The following is a 22,528-nucleotide window of genomic DNA, read 5'->3' on the forward strand; positions in this document are numbered from 1 at the left end:
AGGCACCCAGATTGGTGTAAGGAGCCTACTGTTACCTTCGTTTTCCCTGTGATGAGAGCCCACGTGACCAAAATGAGCCCCTCTGTGTGGTAACCAAACCCTCGCCGACCATCTCGGGCGGGTAGGTCCCTCCAGGCCAGTCGGGTGAGGTGTGACATGCAGCCGTCCCCACACAGCTGGCTCTCTCAGGGACACGCCACCTGCTCACCAGGCAACTGATTAGCATATTGGAGAGCTTCGTAGGTTTCGCTTATTCTCTGCACCCCACAATGTCCTCCACAGATGGAAGCAGAAGTGAGGTGCCCGTTGGGGGTTGGGAAATGGAAGTAGTTAACTGAAGTTTCTCACTCCGAGAAGACAGGAGATTGAAAGGCTGCTCTGGGCGAAGGCCCAAGGCTGTGGGCTTAATTATCCTCACTGGCTCTTGCCTCATCTATATTCTAAGGTGTCTTTTCTCCCAAAGCATTTCTCTCTGCATTTCTAGACTCTCACAGGCTTTGTCACTTCACATCAGGCCCATTTTTCATGTTATGCATTTTTGCCTGTTAACACTTTCCTGAGGGAAAGAGCCAAAAAGGGGGGTGGCCTCCTGAGTGGTCACCCAGGTGGGAAGCGGGGCAGCTGTGCTGGAAGCTCAGAGTTTAGGGCTGCACTGCTCTTACCCTCCCAATCTCTCTGTTTTGCAGTCATAAATTTGTGTCATAAACATTTTCTAGAAAAAAGGGTAACATCTATAACCAAAAACAGGATGCTAGGAGGTTCTTACATGCCTTTCCAATGGTGATGGCTAAGTCATCTCGAGGTATAGGACTTTCTTCAAAGGCATTGAAATAATGAGCTATTCAATAGATTTCCCTCTCCTGTTCATCAAAAATCCCTGGGCGTTAACAGGAGGGACGGAGGCAGAGCTGCAGAATTCAGGGAACCTTAGAGGAGCGTTGTTCTCATGGGCGCCCAGTATAGACTCTACGCTTTTGCTCTCCAGAAATGCCAAGTACTTCCAACAAGTGGCCACCTATCCTCTTTCTTAAGGCAATGAAACATATGTTTTAATTAAGTATGAGACAGATTAGCAGTCCCCAGGTAGTGTACAGGATGGCCCACTGAGGTATAGCAAGAAAAATGTCTTTCTCCTATCTTCATTGATTTAATCCATGCAGTCAATGTACACATAAGTGTATGCTATCAAAAAGTTTGAAGACCCCAAGGCTACACTGCAACCAGCACAAACCAAAGCCTGGTGGGTTCCCTGCACCAATCAGCAGAGCATATGTAGGAGGATGCTTTAGTGCTGCATGTGGGCCAAGCGGAGTTTCTCCAACAGCACTTGCATCGGATCCAAGAGGAAATCCAGCAACCCCGAAGATGTGGAGATGTGCCCTTGGATAACAAGGCCATGGAACCCGTAACAGAAGAAAATAAAAAATTACAATCTTCTTATTTTGCATAATTTCTAGGATTAGCAATTATTATTCTGGAGCTATCCCCAGATAAATTATACACTTCTTTTAAATAGTGATATTTGTCTATTATCATTATTTTCTTCTGAATTTTAGCACTGGTTTCCTAAAAAGCTCTACTAAATAACATATAGATAGGTGATGATGATTAGATAAATAGATAGAAGATAGATGGATAAATTGATAGATAGATCTCCCAGTGCATAGAATAAATATTAGAAACAATAGGTAGGACAAATATTTTGCATTGGTTCATTCCAACATGACCTGTCACTTGAGTTCAAGGTCTTGATTTTTATTTTTGTTATCTTGAAAAATGTGAAATATTTATGTGAAATATACTAGGTTGAGTTCTTATCTCTGCATCTATCTCCATCAAAAGAGTGGACCACAAACAGGTAACCAAAGGACACCTAGGAATGCAAGAATAGAAAAGGGCATCTCAAACAGTCACGGAAACCTTTGATACTGTCTCCTGCTGAAGCAGTTCTCCCTTTCTTTCATTGTTCTCTATAATCTACCAGATTAGTGTTCCATGCTCTGGGCTGCAAGGTGAAATTCAGTCTTATGAGGTGGAAAGTTCAATCAGTCAGAATTCTGGTGAGTCTGATGTGGGTGGAGGGGACATTTGATCCAGGCAGGATGGACCTTATTTTTAAGAGAACAATAACCTAAGTCAAAGCTGCTCCCCCTCTGTGTGGCAGGGAGTTATTTGTCAGGAGTTGTTACACAAAGCCAATTTCCCTGGGGAAATTACCTGGAGGCACATACGGCCTATGGAGACCAGAGACAGTGAGTAAAATGAGAGACTGAAAGACCAGGCTGGGAAATGTCAAAGAGAGACTGGGGACAGGGGAGAGGAAAGAAACCTTGCATAGGAGTTTCTGCAGGACATGGATGAGATGCAAGATGAATGGTATTTAAGCACAAAATTAAAAGTGCAGCTGTACAGTAAGAAAGTCCCCTCACGCCCCACTCTGCCACTGTGTATGTGCCTAGGCACTTGTGTGTTTTGAAAAACATTCCATATATCTGAATTATTTAGGTCATATTTTTTCCCACCAGACTTTTGTTTCTTTAAATATGATGCCGAGCAGAAATTGAACCACGTAAAGTTCTTGGTTTGAGTTTGGTTATGCCTGTTAAACTTCCTGGCCTGTCTCAAAGTGTCAGAATTCTTCTGGTTGTTCACCTGCCCGAGGTGTGCTTAATTTTTTGATCACCTTGGAATGTCACCACTATATTCTGTCTCCTTTTTTCTGAGACTCTTCCATGGGAGAGGTGAGGCCCTCTTTGTATGTAAATTATTTTTCATTGGCATCAAATGTTAAAAACTATACTCAAAACAGAGAAGCAGGTAGAAAAACATGGTAAGCATTTCCCAATTAACTTCTCACAACTCACACAATTGTCCATACCTACAAATAAGAGTCATCTTTAATCCACTTCCTTATGCCAGAAGCTGGGAAGCCCAATCTGAGAGCCATTTGACAATAGCTGGGGACTACTAGAGGGTCTCTAGACTTGAAGAAAACTTGAAGAAGTTATGAAAGACTTCATCTACTCAATGTGGTGTCAGACGTCATACCCAGAGCCAACTGGTCAACTATTAATCCCTTTAGTCAAAATGTCTTACCTGAGACTTTAATTATCCTTTGGTATTCTGCCCCATATCTCAACAAGTTGTGGTGTGTTTGTTCTATGAAAAAGAACCAGCGCCTGTGGCAGAAATCTCCCTGTCCTCCCAATCAAAAGATTTGGTTTGGAGCTTGACTCTCCCTGTTTCTGCCCCCATTACCTGAGGAAGACCTTGGTTTTACCCATTAAAGTAAAAAATTGCTAGTCCCATCATAAGATTGTTTATTTTTCTGTTTTTTTGGTGTGTGATTTTTTAAAAATATGTCTTTATTGATTTCAGAGAGAGGAAGGGAGAGGGCAGGAGAGAGAGAAACATCAATGATGAGAGAGTCATTGATCGGCTGCCTCCTGCACGCCCCCTACTGGGGATGGCGCCCACAACCTGGGCATGTGCCCTGACTGAGAATCAAACCGTGACCTCCTGGTTCATAGGTTGACGCTCAACCACTGAGCCACGCTGGCCAGGCTTTCTGTTTGTTTTTTAAACGTAAAATTTGTATTGGATACTTTTTAAACTACAAAAGAAATGCATGCTATATTTTACCTGATGAACCAGGTGCTAAAAGAACAAATCTATAGAAAGGCAAAGATGGTTTTCTCTCTTTCCACTCTCTACTCTCTTCTTCTAATATAGGCAGTGCACACAGCCCAGTGTATATCCCTCCACCCCCTCCTTTTCGCTCATACAAACATAAATAATTAAAGAGTAGTTTTGTTTGTACTAAAATTTATATGTAATATATACATTATTCTGAAACTAGATTTTTTGGGGGGTTCCCCCACTCAATATAATGTTGTTTTGAGAAACAAATGAAAGAGCTTAGTCAACTGTAGTTACCACTTGTCAAGGCTTAGACTTGAGGCATTTTGTTTGTTAGATCAATCAGCTCTTTCTGCCTAATGTGCATAAGAGATCAGCTGAGTGAGGGAATAGGTAAATTTATTGAGCACAAACGAAGTCAGTAATTTTTTTTGCATAGAATGCAGAGCTGCTCCATCAGCCCAACCTGATGGAGAATGTGTCGGTGGCTGGGGAAGAAGAGAGCCAGGGCCACCTGGTCCACATTTGTCCCCAGAGGCGAGCACTCTACAGAGTACCTGGCCAATAAAATGAAGATGAGAGAGAAAAAGGGAGAATTAATGAATAGATAGATGAATTTAAAAAGGAACAAACAAAGGTACAAACAAGACTACAAATAAGGACCGATTTCTTTAAGCAGTGTTGCGGTGAAAATAAAGAAGAAAGTAATGAGGAGAAATAGGGAATATTCTCTAAGACATCTGGGGATGCATTTAAATAAGCAATGGAAAAAAATTGCTGACACACTGAAGGCTGATGGCAAGGGACCCGTAATTGTTTCACCAGCCAAGGGAACTCCAGTGCTGAATTGGAAATCAGGTTTTTCTCTTACCCTCTTACATTAATATGGTTTAACATAATTCTTTGGAACTCCCTCAGGGAATACTGCCTCTGGAAGCAGCTGACTTGCAAGCTGGATGCCTTAGTTTTATTCATTATCTTTTTTTACATCTCCATCAGCTCTCAGGCTTTTCAGGCATAATGTCCTGATTCTAGATGCTGTTGGACTCTGTGTATCGAACTTAACTGCCTGTCTATATACGATACAATGTCCAAAGGGCCCCAAACAGATTTCTAAAGTTTCTAAGAATATTTTCTAACCCCTTTACATTTGCTATTTGCCTATTAGTCATGCTAAATAATCATGCTAAGGCTGGCTCAATAACCTACCTGTTATTTATACAAGTTTGAAACCTTCAAATCTGATTATTATAATATCTTTCAACAACTTTCCTCTGTTTTATTTATTTGATGTAGGAACTCTGGAGCTAGAGTCTGTTCAAATCCTGACTCCAAAGCATATTGGTTATATGTCCTGAGGTAAATTAATGAACCTCTATGAGCCTCAATTTTCTCATCTTTAAAATGGAGCTAATGATATTGCCTTTCACAAGATTGTTGTGATACTTAATTATTCATGTACAAAAAATACATAGCAGGAGGTCTGGCACATGGTAAATACCCAATAAAGGTTTGAAAAACAAACTTTTAGAAAACATCGTTATTATTTTAAGAATTGTGTTTACCAATAATTAATTAATTAATATATTTAATACTCAAAAACAGATGCAACTGAGTACACAAATTAAGAAAAATGGAAACTAAAACTAGCATCAAATGTAGGGTGTTTTTTGCTTGTTTGTTTGAGGTAGTCGGTGTTTTGATGGGATGCAAATTCTATTCTGAGATAAATTCTGGAAATATTAAAAATAGCAGGAAGGACACATAGGCCCCACCCCCTCAATAGGCCCCAGCTAGATGTCACTGTTCAAGCCTTGTATGGAAGAGTTGTAAATACATAGCTATGTCACCAAGAAGTTCATTCTCAGTTTAACCTCCAAGAAAAGGCTACTTACCAACTCCTCACTCACCTCTAATGAGCCAGAGATTGACCAGGGTGCTGAATTTGCAACGTGCCAAGCAAATGTGATAACTAAATAACAGAGACTGGGGACCTGCGGGCAAGAAAACACAGAACAAACAAATATGTAATTAAAGATTATACTCAATGCTGTGAAGGAGAGGAAAGAAATCAATGTAATTTGGTGTAGCTAAAAATATTCCTTAGCTAAGATTTCTCTCCTATTAGCCTCTGTTATTTACTGTTTTCTTTTTAAAGCTTAATTTATACCCGGGACCTAGTTTCCAAACTGCTGAAGTTCCAGTGAAGAGCCATCTAAAACCCGAATAGGGTTAGCTAGGATGTGGAGAAAAGCCAGGGATGGACTAAAAATTAGCCACTGAGATAATCATATAGTGAATCTTCATAACTGAAAGGCATCTTTAAAACCCACAACGAGCTGTGTGTGCTCTGGAAGGCTAAGTAAAAGCACAGGAAACCTGCTTATCAAGTCCTCCGTGTCTACTCTCATGAGTTAGTTGAAACATTGAAAAGCAGTTGAAGAAAGAAGAGAGGCTTACTTGCGAGGGGCAGAAGTCATAGAAGACAGAGGTAGAAGTGGCCACAACCACCCATCCCCCTGTGCTCCCAGCCCCGTCCCAGGTGGGACATCCTCCCAGGATAGGAATGCTCCCCAGGACAGCTGGCAATGGATGGCTGACCAGGAGTGAGCTCTCTTGCAAGATGAACTAACAGCAACTAGTCTTCAATATCCACCAATTGTTCTTAACAGGGAGCTATGAGAATCAAAGCATTACTCCAATGAATAAAACATGCCCTGAACTGTTTGGTCCCCTCCTACCCTGGCCCTGTCGGCAGATGAGGCTTCCTCCCCACTGGTACGCTCTCACCTCCCTTCTCTCCTGGGCTGTGGCATCAGGACTGGTCATTTATTTCTTTATTAGCTCATATAATCCTGAAACTCAGATGAGTAAGGCTCTATCTGCTTTGGCTTTAGCAGAGATTAGTAATACTAGAAATTAAAACGTGCTTGAAGCCAGGTCATATAAAATATTTTCTAATTTATAGAAAGAACACTTTCAATTAGCTTACTCAAAACAATTCATTATGACTTTTACATCTTTTCTAGGGCAGGACAAGCATAGAAATATACTACAGGGATTTCTCCCTGTAGAAGACACCTGCATGCCTTTCTCACCTAATTATAAATGTCTTCCAAAGTTTAATCTGTGTGATGTTATATAATTGTGCTTAAAATATTTTTCAATAGAAAAATGACTGATAATGGGTACTGTGTCCTAAATCTGACCAAAGATATGTCAAAAATAAGGGTGCAATTAAAACCTGTATGGAAAAATTGGAAACATATTTATGCTCCAAGTTCTACAAAATGGCATATGTGTACTGCCCACATAGGTTTTCTACAGGTTTTTAGTGTGCTGTAAATTGTACTTGTTAGTCACCAAAACACATACACACAAGCAAAACCTAATATCTAACAATATAATAGATCACAATAAAGTTCCTTGCATAATTAAATTTAATAGATTTTTTTAAAAGAATGATTTATCCTAGATTTCCTTAAAATGCTATTCAGAAAGATTTCAACTGTGCCCCCTTTTCTTCTAGCTTCTTGATAGGATTAATTACCTAACAGCTGGTAGAGGTATTCCAAATAATTTTACTGACTATAAAGCTACATTTTCCAAAAATTACCAGAAATGTTCCCTTTCCACCACTTAATAGCAAACCATGTTTAACCAAAGTGTCTCTCAGGTAAGAAAGTAGCCTGAACTGAGATGGAAATGAACTTGAGCAATACCAAAGGATTGGAATGGTTAATTCTCCAATATGAGGACACTAATTTTCTGTGTGTAACAAAGGTGTCTAATTCACAAATCAAGAGTAATCTGCAGAGACTTGGAAGCATTTATCAACATTTTATAAAGTTATTATGTGAGGCTCCAGAACACAGACATCTTTGTCTATGTTCATCTCTCCTCGCTTGGCGCACACACCACACACACACACACACACCCCCCTTGTGAAAAGCCACCTGGCGCTATATACAAAATGATAAACCTGTTGAACTACCACAATGGAGAGGACTAATTAGCAAGCTCATTAATTAGCTTGTTTTTCCCTAAAAATTGTCAGCTGTAATCCTTCATTTGTTTTCCCAAATTGTCTGCCATTATCACCATCATTAGAGCCTCTCGCGGACGCTTGGACAGCGGTCTAACGCCTCCTGCCGAGCAGAGCCTCCAGTGTACCAAGGCTTGTGGGCAAAGCATAGAATTTTCCTTGACAAGTGGCTGCTCTTTGGCATAGAACACTGAAACTAAAGACTGATTCCTAATTTGTTTGTTCCTGCATCCCCAGCAGCGAAGAACCACAAACATACAGGCAGCGAAGTAGCTTGAACGAACTCCCGTAAATAAGTTATCATTCACAGACAATTTATTTACGGCCGTGCAGCAGCAGAAGCTTTGTTGACTACGTAGCAGTGTCTATAGACTTGCCTTTAATTACTTATCAAACCGTGCGTGTCCTCCTACAGCCACTAATAATCAAATATCATAGTTATAGTGTATATAATGTTGCTTTAGCTATTTGTTTTCCTGTGTCTTTTCCCCACCAATTGGTGTCTCTCTCAAGGGAGGCTACCCAGTACTTCATCTTTGTGTCTCAGTGCCTCCACCCAGACTCAGTGGGCCTTGTTCGATAATCGATGTCTAAAGGGCTAGGAGCCCGTAGGACTTACTCTGGAAGATTTGGGTTTTCTTCAACTGGGACTATTTACATAAAGGAAGCGCCCGTTATTCTGGGAGATCATGTGCCTGCATTTTATGCAGTGCAAGGGCACGCATCTCTTTCTTCTTGCTATGAGCTGTTTAACCTCGTGGATATTAAGAATATACAGCTGCTGAGGCCCGGGGCTGGAACTCACACGGGCCTGCCAGGTCCAGAAGGGGTGGAAGTTGGCTGTCACCCCTCAGTTAATGCCCCCAAAGTCACAGCTAAGAAGGTTGCTTTGGAATTATTTTCTTTGGTAAATTTGAATACATTTTCTCCTAAGTTTGGGAGGCCTCACTGATAAGCAAGGAAGAGAAAAACCTAAAAAATAGACATATATCAGTTGCGTGCTGGAGTCTGTGGGGGGTGTGTGCCTGTGCGTAAGGGGAGGAAGAGAGAAAGAGCGAAATAAAAACTTTTATCCTGAGTTAATATTCAACCGCAGAACTGTAGCTAATGGATAAAATGGGAACATAGAATGAAGCCGGACAGCAGGATAACATTATATAACATTCTCAATGAGACCCCTGGAAATGCCACATACCTTTTAAGAGTTTTCTTCCTCACGGAATGGGTTTCTCATTTCTTTAGCATGAACTCCAGGGAGGGCTGTGGCTAGGACTGCAGATTTAAATTAGTCTGATATAGGAAGACACAGTATTTTTGTTAATATAAAATACTTATAAGAATTTGTGTTATGAATAAAAAACAGAGAAGCCACTTTCCCCAAGATACATTATAATGGTGGTGGTAAATTTTCTCTAATAGAAAATATCTAATTTTATTGGTAATAATCTTCTCTCACTTGGCCCTTAAATTCCCAAAGATTCTCACAGCTGAGCTAAAAGCACAAACAAAATTAACAAGTTCTATTTGGTGGGCTGTTATTTTCTCTGGGATAATTTCTATCAGTTTGTAAAAAACTACCAAGATAAGCTGCTCTTTTCATGAAAACATTGCTCAGATATTTATAACGGTCAGTGTTGATTAAGGAGCTGATTGTGCGTTCAGCCCCCAGGCCAATGCGATACATAAATAAGTGTAGGAAGACTGTTGCCGAGTCCACATACCTGTCAGACACTTTTGCAAATGACTATGAATCATAAATACGTGATGCATCAGATCTCCAGAGACATTTAAATCAAACATTAAATTTCATGGCACCACTGAGCAGGTTGGTGTGATTTAGCAAGAATTTTCTCTGGATAGTGGAGCAAGTGTTTACAAGACAATATAGGCCCTGTGCTATATGGAAGACATATGAGCAAAAGAAGAGGTCTATGAGATAGTTTTTCAGAAAAGGGGAAAATAAAATTCCCCCCAAGGGCACTTATTTGCCCCCCACGTACAAGGCATAAATTTCATTTCCCCTGGCAAAGCAAAAAAATATTTAAGTAGTCAAAATCAGTATTATCTATATGTGTAAAATGAATCTTGGACTCAATAAGGGGTTTTGTTTAGACCCGGCCTGGCTCTTCTCCTGGGTCCCAGGTCACAGTGACCTGCTGGCCATCTCTATGGGCTCTGCTGCTGCTTGTGTCCTGCGCTCAAGAGGACACCAAATCAGTGCTCAACATGTTCCCATTTAAAGGAAAGATTGTGCTCTGTGCTAACTTCAAATGCAGGTGTCATTTAACCTCTAATGGATGGTTCCCCAAGACAGGAGAACAAAGAATTGGAGTCAAAAAATAGGCTGATTGCTCAGGAGGCGATTCAGTTCCCTGTTCCTACTGGCTCAAGCCAGAAATCCATGGGGTTCCCTTTTTCTACAGACCTAAAGACCACGGCAAGGTGGGTAAAATGTGAATAATACCGATTTTCAAATGACCAAAATGTAGTTCTTAAAAAGACACAAAGTAATTTCTTGAAATTACATGCAGGCTCCCTATAACTATGTGTTTCATAATAGATTTGTTTGAAGTAGTATTTGACAATATTTAAACTCTCCCATTGCCAACTCAAGTCTGATAGATCTGTTACTTGAAATGCTTTGTTTTCTAACTTACACAGAGAGGCAAGTAAGTCCAAAATTTCCCCTTGTGGATTTTTTAGAATATTGGTTTTGGTTCATAGATAACCGCCCCCCAAAATCCTATGGTTTAAATCACATGGGAAACTGCAGCTCAAACAGAGTTCAGTTGGTTTCTTTGTTATTGGACTTTTCCAAAGACTATCATTAAATAGATAAATGTGTCCCTTCACCTCCCAAGGAACTCTGAGTATGATGTGTTTAACTTGGAATCCTCCTTAAGCATGGAGGGACCCTCCCAAATAAGTATCCTGCTGTAGCTATTTTGGGAAATGCTAGGTTAGCCCATCCATCCCTTCCTTCACACATAGCGGTCCCTTTCTCAGTAAGGCCTTCCCTGACCAAGTTTTTAAAATTCCTCAACATTCCCCAGCTTCCCTCCCTGTTTATTTCCAATGTAGCCTGATTTTTGTTTGTTTTGCTTTGTGTTTTACTTTGGTTATTACGGCTCCCAACTAGAAGGTCAGCTCCTTAAAGGCATGCTGCCCCGCATTCGGGGGACGTTTCTCAGCACTCATCCTGTTCAGCTGCCCGGGATCCTTCGACATCACTGAATGCTCTGCCGATTGTGAAAGTGCTGAGATGTTGCAAAAACGCCCGACTGGCCACCCTTCGGCCATCTGTCCTATATTCTTCTCATATTTCTTCCCTTTAAATATGACAACGCGGAGGGCTCCGTCCTGGGATCTCGTCCCTGCTCCACCTTCACTCAGTTCCTGGGTGACTTTGCCACGTGCATCGATTTACATGTCACCTACAAGCTGAGAGCCCCCAAGTCATTTCCACTGCCCGGGTGTCCCCTTCCCTCCTGTTAGTGTCTGAGCTCATTAGGACGGGATAAGCTGTGCTGCGTTTGGTTTCACTAACAGAGTGAGCGTTTATTTCCCATTCCCACAAATCCCTCTACGGCTGTCTGACTTATGCAGCTCTCCTGGGCATAGATCCCTCCTCCAACAGGTGGCTCAGAGTTTGGGGCTCCTTCCATTTGGGGGCTCCCCCATCTTCTAGGGTCTCAGAGCCCTTCACTTCCAGCCACGTGGAGAAGGGAGAAAGAGATGGAGGATTCACATGTTTGGTTGGTGGGCCTTCCACCTGCATCTCATTCTCCAGGACGCAGTCATATACATGTCTCACCTTGAGACAAGGGGACTGGACACATAGTTTGGCCCTGAGCCCGGGAAGAGGAGACGACAAGACTAAAGCTCCATCACAAGGATGGAGGAGCAGTACCACAACTAAATCGTACGACTTTGCCGAAGCCTGTCCTGATAGAATCCTCCCTACTGTTTATTCTGGAGATAGGTTATTGATAGTCTTTGATGTAAAGTGGTTTATAGTTAGAGATTAGAAAATGAAATTCCCAGCTGACTCAAATCTCTGCAGAATAAAACCAAGTTAAAATGAATACATCCATGCTATTAAAAAGTACAAAGTTCCCCGATAAGGTGGGAACGTCTATGGAGATATTCAGGGTCGTCTTTAAAACTTCCAGAGTGCTTATTAAGAATATTTGTTTATTCTGTTCTAATAACAACATTAACTCTCTTTAAATGACAACATTTTCAAACCATGACTATGGCCCTATTATGAAAGTTATATAAAGCACGTGCAGCTAAAACAAGACTAGGATATTTTAACTTGAATTTGAGATTTATGCGTGTGAAGTGTTTATTGTATGATCTGAATTCGTAAGCACATGTGTCCTAAAAACCCACATGAAGATGGTCAAGAGTCCAAATTTGCTGATACATAGAGTTTAAATGGGTCTATAATAGAGCAACATAGTGGAGGAGATAAGAGTGTGACTATCAGAACTGTCAGGTCTGGATTCCAATTCATTTAGTCTCTTACTTGTTGTGTGAACTTGACTAAGATTTTAACTACTTTAAATAAGGCTATGTTTTCTTAGCTGTAAAATTGGGATAATATAGATAATAGAATATATATATATAATACTTACATAATATTGTCATGCAGCTGCATGAGATAACACATATAAAAAGTTCCTGGTAGATAACTGTCCAGTTCTTAGATATTAAACTTGCTTATTACAAATTTAGTTATAGGCCAAAGACATTTGTGTGGCTGAAAGCTTAACCTTTGCCAACACATTTGCTGTGGATGAGTTCTGTGTTCCTTCTCCCATGCTTCTTTCTCTAGGAGACACCATGATTTTGTGAATTTTAGCAATAAGCAGCAGGTTGAATTATATGAAACATATTGTATCTTCTGGCATTGATATTCTGTGCAAATCTATTCAGGCACTCTGGGTTTCTCCACGAAATGGCTTGTAATTAATGAACAACAATCATGAACAACAATCATCTATTTACCACTTAGGGGCCCTGAGGGAAAATTGAGGATGAAGTACTGTATACTCACCACAATGCATTTGCTATTTAATAGTCAAATAGAAACCTTTTTTTTTCAGGTCACTGTGGTTAGAGAAGCTGAAAGTGATTTTTATGGCAAATAAAGTTCCTGTTGCTTGAGCTCAGCTAAGCTGACTCAGAGTGGCCAAGATTTGCCTTCCACCCCTTCTGTCCTCCCAGCAACAGTCATCTCCTCGAGTGAGGTCACCTCCTTGCTCATCTCGCCTGGCCAGCAATGAGATCGCCAGAGCCAAGGAAGAATGATCTTCTCCTATTTGGAGCTCTGTTATAGGAAGAAAAACTAGAAAATGAGCTTGTCTTGGTTTCCCTGTTATTAAAGGCTTTCTTACAAGGCATGAAGCAGATACCAGTGTAGTCAATATAATCTTTAAATTTATAGTCACATTTTCTGTTGTCTTGGCAGAAATCTGACAGGGACACAATATGAGATGATTTTTTTAATCTATTCCCTTCCTTCCTTCCTTCCTTCCTTCCTTCCTTCCTTCCTTCCTTCCTTCCTTCCTTCCTTCCTTCCTTCCTTCCTTCCTTCTTTCCTCCCTCCCTCCCTCCCTTCCCTCCCTCCCTCCCTCCCTCCCTCCCTCCCTCCCTCCCTCCCTCCTTCCTTCCTTCCTTCCTTCCTTCCTTCCTTCCTTCCTTCCTTCCTTCCTTCCTTCCTTCCTTCCTTCCTTCCTTCCTTCCTTCCTTCCATGTTACGGCTCAGTTTGTTAGAGTGTCGTCCTGCACACCAAAAGGTGGAGGGTTTGATTCCCAGTCAGAGCACATACCCAGGTTGCAGGTTTGATCCCTGGTTGGGGCATGTCCGGAAGGCAACAGATCCATGTTTCTCTCTCACATCAATGTATCAATGTTTCTCTCTCCTCTCTCTCTCTTCCTCTGCCTCTAAAAAAAAAAGGAGATCATCTATAGGTTTATTTCTACAAAAGAGTGGGGTTAAGCAAAATGCAGGGACTCCTGGTAGCAAATAAATTCTTGAAGACCCTCAAACATAGTCACACACATTTATTCATGGTCAAATCTTTTGTTAGCTCTTTTACGCAAGGCCTTTTTATTTGGCCTCTGCTGGACGTCCAGCCTTGCCCTGACTGTCGCCTCTGGCTGTCTATGCTGGTTATTAACTCTGCTCTGAAGAGCTACCTTGAACCACAGAACCTGAACTCTGAATCCGGTGTCCTTTTCTCGAACAAAGCACTGTCACTTCCCCTGCTGCCACTGGACGGACGGTGCACTGACTGAAGAAAAGGAGCACATCCCATATATCCCTGTATTCCTGCATTTCACTCAGGAATAACTGCAGCTCAATAACTGCTTGTCGATCTGTTGAACAAAACTGAACATAAAAGAGACCATTAAGGAATATCGTTTGGGTTGCAACCAGGGAAGGTTCTGAGCTTGACCTGCTGGCCTGGGCCAGTTTCACAGAAGGCCAGTTTCACTCGCTGTAGTTAGGACAATTGCCAAAGGGTTATAATTGTTCTAGGGTCTGCAGATAAAGCTTTGTCTTCTAACATGCCCTGATCTGAACCTGCATAAAAGACCCAAGTCCTTCCTAATCTGAAGAGAACACTGGGTTGAAGAGAACACAGGGCTTCTCAGAAGTGAAAAGTACCTTTTAGGATCATAGATTCAAAGAAAATACCTAGCCCATAATGAGTCAGAGCCTTTGCCCAACTGTTTTCCTAATAAGCACATTCTCTCCTCTCTCATGCTTGCCACTGATATATATGAAGCATTTGGAGAGTAACTACTATTGTGTGAGCTCTCCATTTCCTTGCAAATACGTGGATATGTGACTTTCATACTAATGACTCCCACATGCTACAATAGAAACCCATCACCTTGAAATAGAGCATTTTTATCAGTGAAGCCCCTTTATGCTGCTGAAAATGTTTTTGTATGCTTTGATGTGGGAAATGGGAGTCATTAGTAAGACAGGCATGAACTGAACAGATAAAACCAAACTTCATGCTTGTATCTTTACGCCACCTGCAGACCTCCATACATACGGTTATATAAATGAATGGATGCCTCTGTCAGGCCCTGAGAGACACTCGGTTACTAACAAGAGGGAGGCAGAAGCTCTAAAAACAGATCAGATGTTTGTTCTCTCTGTTTTCATCTTTGCATTTGGCTTTCAAAGGCATCTTAATAGGTGGGGAGAGTTCCAAGTATTTGTGTATCCGAGTTGTCCTGTTCTAGCTTCCATGGAGGCGCAGAAGAGGTGAGAAAGGAGGGGAGCAAGAGAAGGCAACCGATGTGAGCCAAGCTCCCCAAGCTTCACAGGGTCAATGTGCTTTTGAGGTCAGGCGTGTCTTGAACCGCAGTATGAACGAAGTGTGTTAGCTTGCAGGCATTAAACATCTTAGAAAATGCTACATTATCCAGCAGGAAATTTTGCCAACTGCCGCTAGTAACATCTGTATCTGACTGTCAAAGAGAGGAAATCGTTTTGCCTCTATCATGTTGCTCCTAAATCTTGATCGAACACAAGAAAAGACAGCCGAGGGATGCTTTGAGAGTGCCGTGTGAAAATGAAGTGTAAACAAAGTACTCATTAAATAATGAAGCACATTTCAGGTGGGTTGCAAGAGTCACTTAGCGGGGCCCAAGACTCCCAAAGAAAACAAAGAAGAGCCACTTAGGATGCCCTGCAATGTGTCTTGAGTCTACAGGTTTACCTTGGTTTCTTTTGTTTAACATTCCATAAAAGGCAGAACAGATCATCTTTAGAAATGCTTCTACTATACTTTCAAAAATGGCTGCTCTCATTTTGGGGAGTTTTGAAATGGTCACAATAATCATATTTTTAAATTTTTATTTTAAGATAATTATAGATTCACATGCAGTTTAAGAGCTAATTCAGAAAGATCCCATAGAGCCTTTACTTAGTTTCCCCCACTGGTAACATCTTGCAAAGCTATAGAACAATATCACAACCAGTATATTGATACTGATCCAGTGAAGACACAGAATATTTTCATCAACACTTTTCTCTTTGCATAACACACACACACACACACATCATTGGTAATATGGTCAGGCTCATTTGAAAATACCCAGAATATTTGCACATTGCCTTTCTTGCACAGGAGGCCTTTCATTTGCATTTTATGGACAGGACTTGAAGAAAAGTCATCTTGTTTATACTTTGGCTTAAACTCAGAAGTCTGAGGGATATGATTTTATGTGAATTTATCTGCACATGGTCGCTGGTTAGCCTGAAGGAGATCAATAAAAACCCGCAGGGCCTTCGAGCTGGCAGACTCGAAGCCAGGGCCAATCTGGAGAAAACTGACAGGATCTCAGGCCTGTATTTTGTCTTTCAACCTCCTCTGACACAAATAGAAGAAATCCTGATGTCTTTGGTGACTGAGGTTCCATAGACTAAAGCTAAAGCTCTCTAGATATTTTTAAAAGGTTAATATCTTCTTTGAGATTTTTGCCTGTTGCCTCTAGAGTATTACTTACAGAGTTTTCTTCCATTTTACTAACCTAGAAGTGTGCAATACAACAGACTCTCAGCAGAAATAAAAATCTTATTGGTCCTATTAAAAAAGACAGTAAAGCACTGGTTTTATAGACAAACCCTTTCCTCCCGTCCTTCTACAGCCCCTCAGAAGCCATGATGTTTAGTGTGTGCGAGAATGAATTATACTTCTGAATAGCAAGTTCCAAAGGACCGAAAAGAGTAAGGCTAGTGCTTAGAACTTACTGCAAAGGAAAAACTTAGAGGAATGGCCTTTTCTTTTTTATGTTTTAAGGAAGCAAAGAATTTTTAGATCCCGAACTGTTTGTAAACGAGAAAAGACTACCTTATTAAGAACTTTTACATTTCTCAATTCAGATTTGGAATAGTGAAAGATTATGACAAATGTACAAATTAGTATAAATGGTCTTTCTACCCTTACTTGGTGGTTTCATTAAGTTTTTTAAAATAGGATAAACAAAACAGAAAACAAATGCCCCGCAAAACAAAGATCTTTTATGGAAATTGTCTAGTGTAGCCTTCAAAATATTTGATTTCTTTGTACTCTGTAAAATGTTTAGATAGAGGCAAAATTACTTTTAAAGTTTTTCAAATGTCAACCTTTAAGTACAGTTCCATGTAATTATTGGAAACTAGGTCTTGGTGTGAAAGATGTCAAGAGATCCTATAGACTCAGAGGGTTTTTGAAAAGAAGTTAATAACCCTTTTTCCATGTTACTAAAGATGACCCAGGCAAGGCATTTCAGGCACCTGCAGGAACCAGCTAACTGCCTGAACTCTTAGCCCAGGCAGCCAAGCCCCTTATGCTTTTATTTTGCTAACATTTTACAGAGGTATTTGTTGCAATGAAATAGATTGCCAGCACACTAAGCAATTCAAATTGCATTGGATGTTCCTTCTTTTTTTGAAAAAATGTTTTTATTGATTTCAAAGAGAGAAGGAGAGAGGGAGAGAGAGATAGAAACATCAATGATGAGAGTCATTGATCGGCTGCCTCCTGCACGCCCCCGACTGGGGATCGAACTGTAACCTCCTGGTTCATAGGTTGACCCTTAGCCACTGAGACAGGAGGGCTGGGCTGTTCCTTCTTTTTTAATTCCATTAACCAAGATAAATGCAATGCAATCTGGGGAAGCCCTTCATCAGGACCTCAGAACTTGGTGCTGTGGGACAAGCTCACACTTTATGATCAAGGTCCCTTATTCTGTGAACCTAATTAGCACTGAGAACAGCTCCTCAGCTTCTAGAATAACAGCTTGTGCCCTGACCTGGATTCCAAAATTGGAACCACTTAAAAAATACTGTTGCCTTGGCCAGTGTGGCTGAGTAGGTTGAGCACCAACCCATGCACCAAGGGTGCCCCATCGGATTCCTGGGCAGGGCACATGCCAGGGTTTCGAGCGCAATCCCCTGTAGGGGGCATGCAGGAGGCAGCCAATCTATGTTGCGCTCTCTCATGTTTCTCTCTCTTCCTCTCCCTCTCTTATCTAAAAAATAAATAAATAAAAATCAATAAAAACACATTTTAAAAACCACTTATTTCCTGATACTTACAAAATATGTTGATCTGCAGAAAAAGATGACTTCCATTAGGAGAATTAACTAGCCCATCAACCAACAGGTACCTTTTCCCTGGCACCTATTGTGTGGTCCCAGGATGAAGTAAGGGCCTAATTCTGTCATCTATGAAAAAGGTGCTGGTACCCTGGGTGTTGGTGGATTCCATAGATCCTTTGAAATTCTTTTCCAACCTCTTTCTATAGAGCCCTCACTCACCCAGAAAGTACAGCCATCGTCCTGGTAATCCGTGGGGAAGGTGGGAGCACAGCAGAGAATGAGGGTGAGAAGGGAGTTCCCCTGCTTAGGGCTCCTGGGAGCTAATGCCACAGAGAACTCGGACTCCCTCCTGCCCAGGCTGCACATGCTCCTGCCACAGGGATGGTCACGTAATTGTGACTTGGAAAAGACAGGCTTGGCACCCATGCACGATTTTTAAATTGTAGAGTCAAAGGGGCTGGGGGCATGGGGACCAGAAGAAAACTCAACAGATAGGAAGGGTGTGTTTTCTGTTTTTCCTGCCATTAGCTAGAGCTTCAGGCAGAAGACAAGGCTGTTCTCAGGATTTCGGCCCTGCTGGCCCCGGCTATCCTGGAATGAGTGCTAACTGGCATGTGTTTCTCTCTTTCCATCCCAGGACAGCTTTCCTGCCCGCTTTGGAGGAGTCCATTTCGTCAACCAGCCCTGGTACATCCATGCCCTGTACACGCTCATCAAGCCATTCCTTAAAGACAAGACCAGGAAGCGGGTAAGGAAAAGAAATGCCCAATGCCTGGAATGTGGGGGGGCGGGGAGGGGAGGGGAGCTGTACAAGCACAGCGCCACTCCTCTCAATCTCTCTCTCCTCCCCCCACTCCTTATTTTTCTCTGTGGTTTTTCTGCGTTTCTACAGTCCCTGAGCATTTGAGCCTCAGCTGGAGTTTGCAAATGGCCTGTATTCAATCAATAATTTAGTAGAGCTGGGTTATTTTCAGAGTCCCAGTGACAAACCAAAGGGAACTTTGAAGGCATGCAAATACCAGATGCCCATTTTACTGCAAATGCTTGTGGGAGGTGTGGGGTCAAGCAGCTTCCTATTCATGGAATATTTTAATAGCCAGCATTTTGTCCTGCAAATGTAATATCTCGACGAAGAACATTTATGGTTTGGTTTCTCCCCCCAAGATTCTTGAGTCATAGCTGCCACATCTATCACCTTTGTGGTTGGGGAAACGTTCTTCATTGGAAATAATAACAAAGAAGGCTTTTAAAATCTTGATTGCATCAGCTAATGACATTTAGGGAGCTGGCCTTCTTTATGGCATTCTGATTAGCTGAGAAACTGAACATTCGTTAACCACTCGGCATCTCAGTTTCCATGTCCATAAAATGGGGACACTGACACCCAAGTCACAGAGCTGCTGGGGTCATTTAATGAGTCAGCATATGAAAGCAGGTAGCGGAATGCCACACTTGTAGTAGAAACTCAGTGACTTATTTCTCTTTACCATTTGGCTCCCTTTTCTTTCAAGCTTTTTGATTTCGGCTACCTCTTGGGTCAGGGAATCTGGCCGGGTCATTCTATAGTGTTTTAAGTGTGCCCCTACACCCAGGGACCCCAGGAAGAGCTCTGAGTATTGTGGAGAGAATGGTGTTGTGAGGGACACATACACACTCTCCCCTCCTCTTCCTCTCCACCCCCCAGGGTTCCCAACTCCTAGACCTCAGATGCTTCCAGATCCTTAGGAAACATTGCAATAGGGTACAGGAGGGGTCATGCCTCTGTCCCTAAACAAATGTGAAACTGGGAATTAGAACTAACTCACCAGTCTCAAGAGGCAGAGACATCCTGGGACATTTTGCAATCTGCCTGGGGCTCAGGACAGTGCTAAGGACAGAAACCTGCCCTAGATTGTTCCCAAAATAGCTCCAGGCTTCCCATTGGCTTCATCTTCTACGCAGGTAGGAGCCAGCAAGAATTCCTCCATCAAGCAATCAACACTGGTGCTCTGCCTTAGAAGGGAGTTTCTGGAGCTCTGGGTGCAGAACGCAAAGGGGCAGGTGGAACATCTAGTCTCCGACCTGCTGAGTTTCTGCGTCCCACAGGCCCAAGGAGAGGGCCGGCTTCCACGTCATTCCTTGCCCTTTAAATACCAGAGGTGTTGGGTGGGAGCAAACAAATGTTTGCTCTTAACGCTGGGCTGTTGTTTAGCTCCACCTTTTCTATGCTTTAAATACTGCAGTTCCTCCTGTGAGGTGTTTTTGCAAAAGCCAGAACTGGTGAATTTCTTCAAAAGAAGTAATTCTTATTAAAATTTGGTCATACCCAATCCAGTGTCAGAAAAGGTCCGCATTTTCTGTGGAGCTGCAGTATTCTTCTGAAGAATTTTATCACTTTCCTTGTTGTCCCCTTCCTCTTTGAATGATGGCATCACATCTTAAGTTAAAACTAATATAACAGAACAAGGTAGCAAGTATTTATAATAGACTAATATGGCATGCTGTAATATACTACACTGCTACATAGCACAATACAATCCTTACATGGTATGTTATGATACTATATTTGTATATTTTAAAAATCACGTGTGCCTTTCCTAATGATTAACTGGGGTGTGTGTGCGTACATGTGCGATAGTTCTGTACTTAAGTGTACTGAGCCTGCCACATGAACAAGTGTGGAAGCTGAGGCCATTACACAGATGTACTTTAAATACTCTTCCAGGAGTCAATTCCTAAATTGCAGGCAGGTGGTAATTATCAACCTGAGGCTACCCACTTTGTGCATTTGTCTGAAAATAATTGTAACTTGGGGGTGTTTTCTCCCCCACTTGACCAATTTCCATCACCATCCATTATACATTTAAAAGATGCAAATCTATTTGGCTATTAGCTCTCAATCCAGACATGAATGGAAAATGGCTGCAATAATATTCCACAGTAAATCCCCAGGCTACAGTGTTCAGTTCTCAATTTCATTGACTAAGAATTGACTGAGATTTTACCTTGTGCCCACACTACCCTGGGAGCTAGGAGCACATTAGAAGGGAAAGAAATTGCCATCCCTTTTTCTGTGTTTCTTTTTCTTCCTGTTGTCCAGAAGACATAAAGGAACACATAGGAAAAAATAGAAGTTAGAAGATAACAAAGAGTTAATTGGGGGAAGGGAGTTGGAGAAGCAGAGTGGCAAGTGTCACTGCGACAAATTTAGGAGGAATCTGCCACTTGGTGTAGGCCTGGGAATAACGAGGAGTATTGAAGGGGTGCGGAGGGCAGAGAATTCACCAGGAGAGAGAAGAGAGCAATGTGGAGGTGCCTGTGAAGCATGGGGTTGGGGTGCATGTCTGGGGTTGGGGTAGTCTGCACCACTATCTTTTCATCAGCAGGGATAAATTGGGAGATCACTGTATCTGTAAATTTGGGCCATGGCCAAATAATACCCAATTTGTCCATAAACTTCTTTTTTTTGTTGTTAACCCTCACCTGAGGATATTTTTCCCCCCTTGCTTTGCAGAGAGAGGGTGAAAGGGAGGAAGGGAGGGGGGAGAGAGAAAGAGAGAGAGAGAGAGAGAAAGGGAGGGAGAGAGAGAGAGGTGAGAGACACATTGGTTGGTTTCTTCCTGCACATACCCCGACCAGGGTGAAGGGAACCTGCAACCCAGGTACATGCCCTTGACTGGAATTAAACCCAAGACCCTTCGGTCTGAGGGCCAACATGCCAACCACTTAGCCAAACCTGCTAGGGCTCATAAGCTTCATTTTTAAGGACAATTAATGCAGCCCCTTTCCTGAGCAATAAATTAACATTTCACAAAGACGAAGCTCTAGACACAAAACTGAATGCCTACTTAAGCCCCATGATCAACAGCAGCGCATCCAATTTGTCATTGCTCAATTGTGTATTAGATTAAATGCTCGGTTATGTTTTGGATTTTTTAATCATTAATTATTGTTTTCTTTCCAGATTTTCCTGCATGGGAACAACTTAAACAGCCTTCACCAGCTAATACACCCTGAATTTTTGCCCTCTGAATTTGGAGGAACACTTCCTCCTTATGACATGGGAACTTGGGCTCGGACATTACTTGGTCCCGACTACAGCGACGAAAATGACTATACTCACACTTCCTACAATGCGATGCATGTGAAACACACGTCCTCCAACCTGGAGAGGGAGTGCTCACCCAAGCCCATGAAAAGGTAAGGCCTGGCCTATCAGAGCCTCCAGTCAGAGGTCAACAGGTATTTTCGATTTAGGTCTATTCTGGGTTAAGTAATTGAAGACCTTTATGGGCACAGAACTTAAAAAAATAAATTGCAATACATGCTCAGCTGATTTCATCAGAATTGGAAGCAAATGGGACTTGGCTGGCCCAGAAATATAGTTGTCCGTTGTATTAAAGAAACTGTTAAAGGCTAGGACCTCACTCATATCATGATTACAGTCTTAGGTGCTAGGAAGTCTGTGTGTATTACACAGACTGAAATGCTGGACCTTTGGGACAGTGTGGGTGGAAAAGCAGCCTGCTAGAAAATGTCCCAGTCACCCATGCATTTGGAAATATTTATTGAGCATTTACTTGGCTGTAGGCACTAATCAGGCACTGGAAGTGCAAATGTGAGTAAGACATCTAAAGAACAGAGAAGTGAACCTGGGGAAAACCTGCCAAGTAAGACTTCCAGCAACCTATTTATAAAGTGGTAACATTCCAGCTGAGCTCTGAAGGATGAAAATCAGCAGCCCAGACTTA

General features: G+C 41.9%; 1 protein-coding gene across 1 annotated transcript in view; it reads left to right on the forward strand.

The window, feature by feature from the left end:
- The window catches only part of CLVS1 (clavesin 1), a 106,739-nt gene that overhangs the window by 67,765 nt on the left and 16,446 nt on the right, over positions 1–22,528 (forward strand). Inside the window, exons 3-4 of the mRNA XM_016198894.2 lie at positions 18,436–18,546; positions 21,742–21,977. Of these exons, the coding sequence (XP_016054380.1) occupies positions 18,436–18,546; positions 21,742–21,977 (347 nt within the window). The remainder of the gene's footprint in view (positions 1–18,435; positions 18,547–21,741; positions 21,978–22,528) is intronic.

This window comes from Miniopterus natalensis, chromosome 16, assembly GCF_054644295.1.
Source record: "Miniopterus natalensis isolate mMinNat1 chromosome 16, mMinNat1.hap1, whole genome shotgun sequence".
Classification (NCBI taxonomy): Eukaryota; Metazoa; Chordata; class Mammalia; order Chiroptera; family Miniopteridae; genus Miniopterus; species Miniopterus natalensis.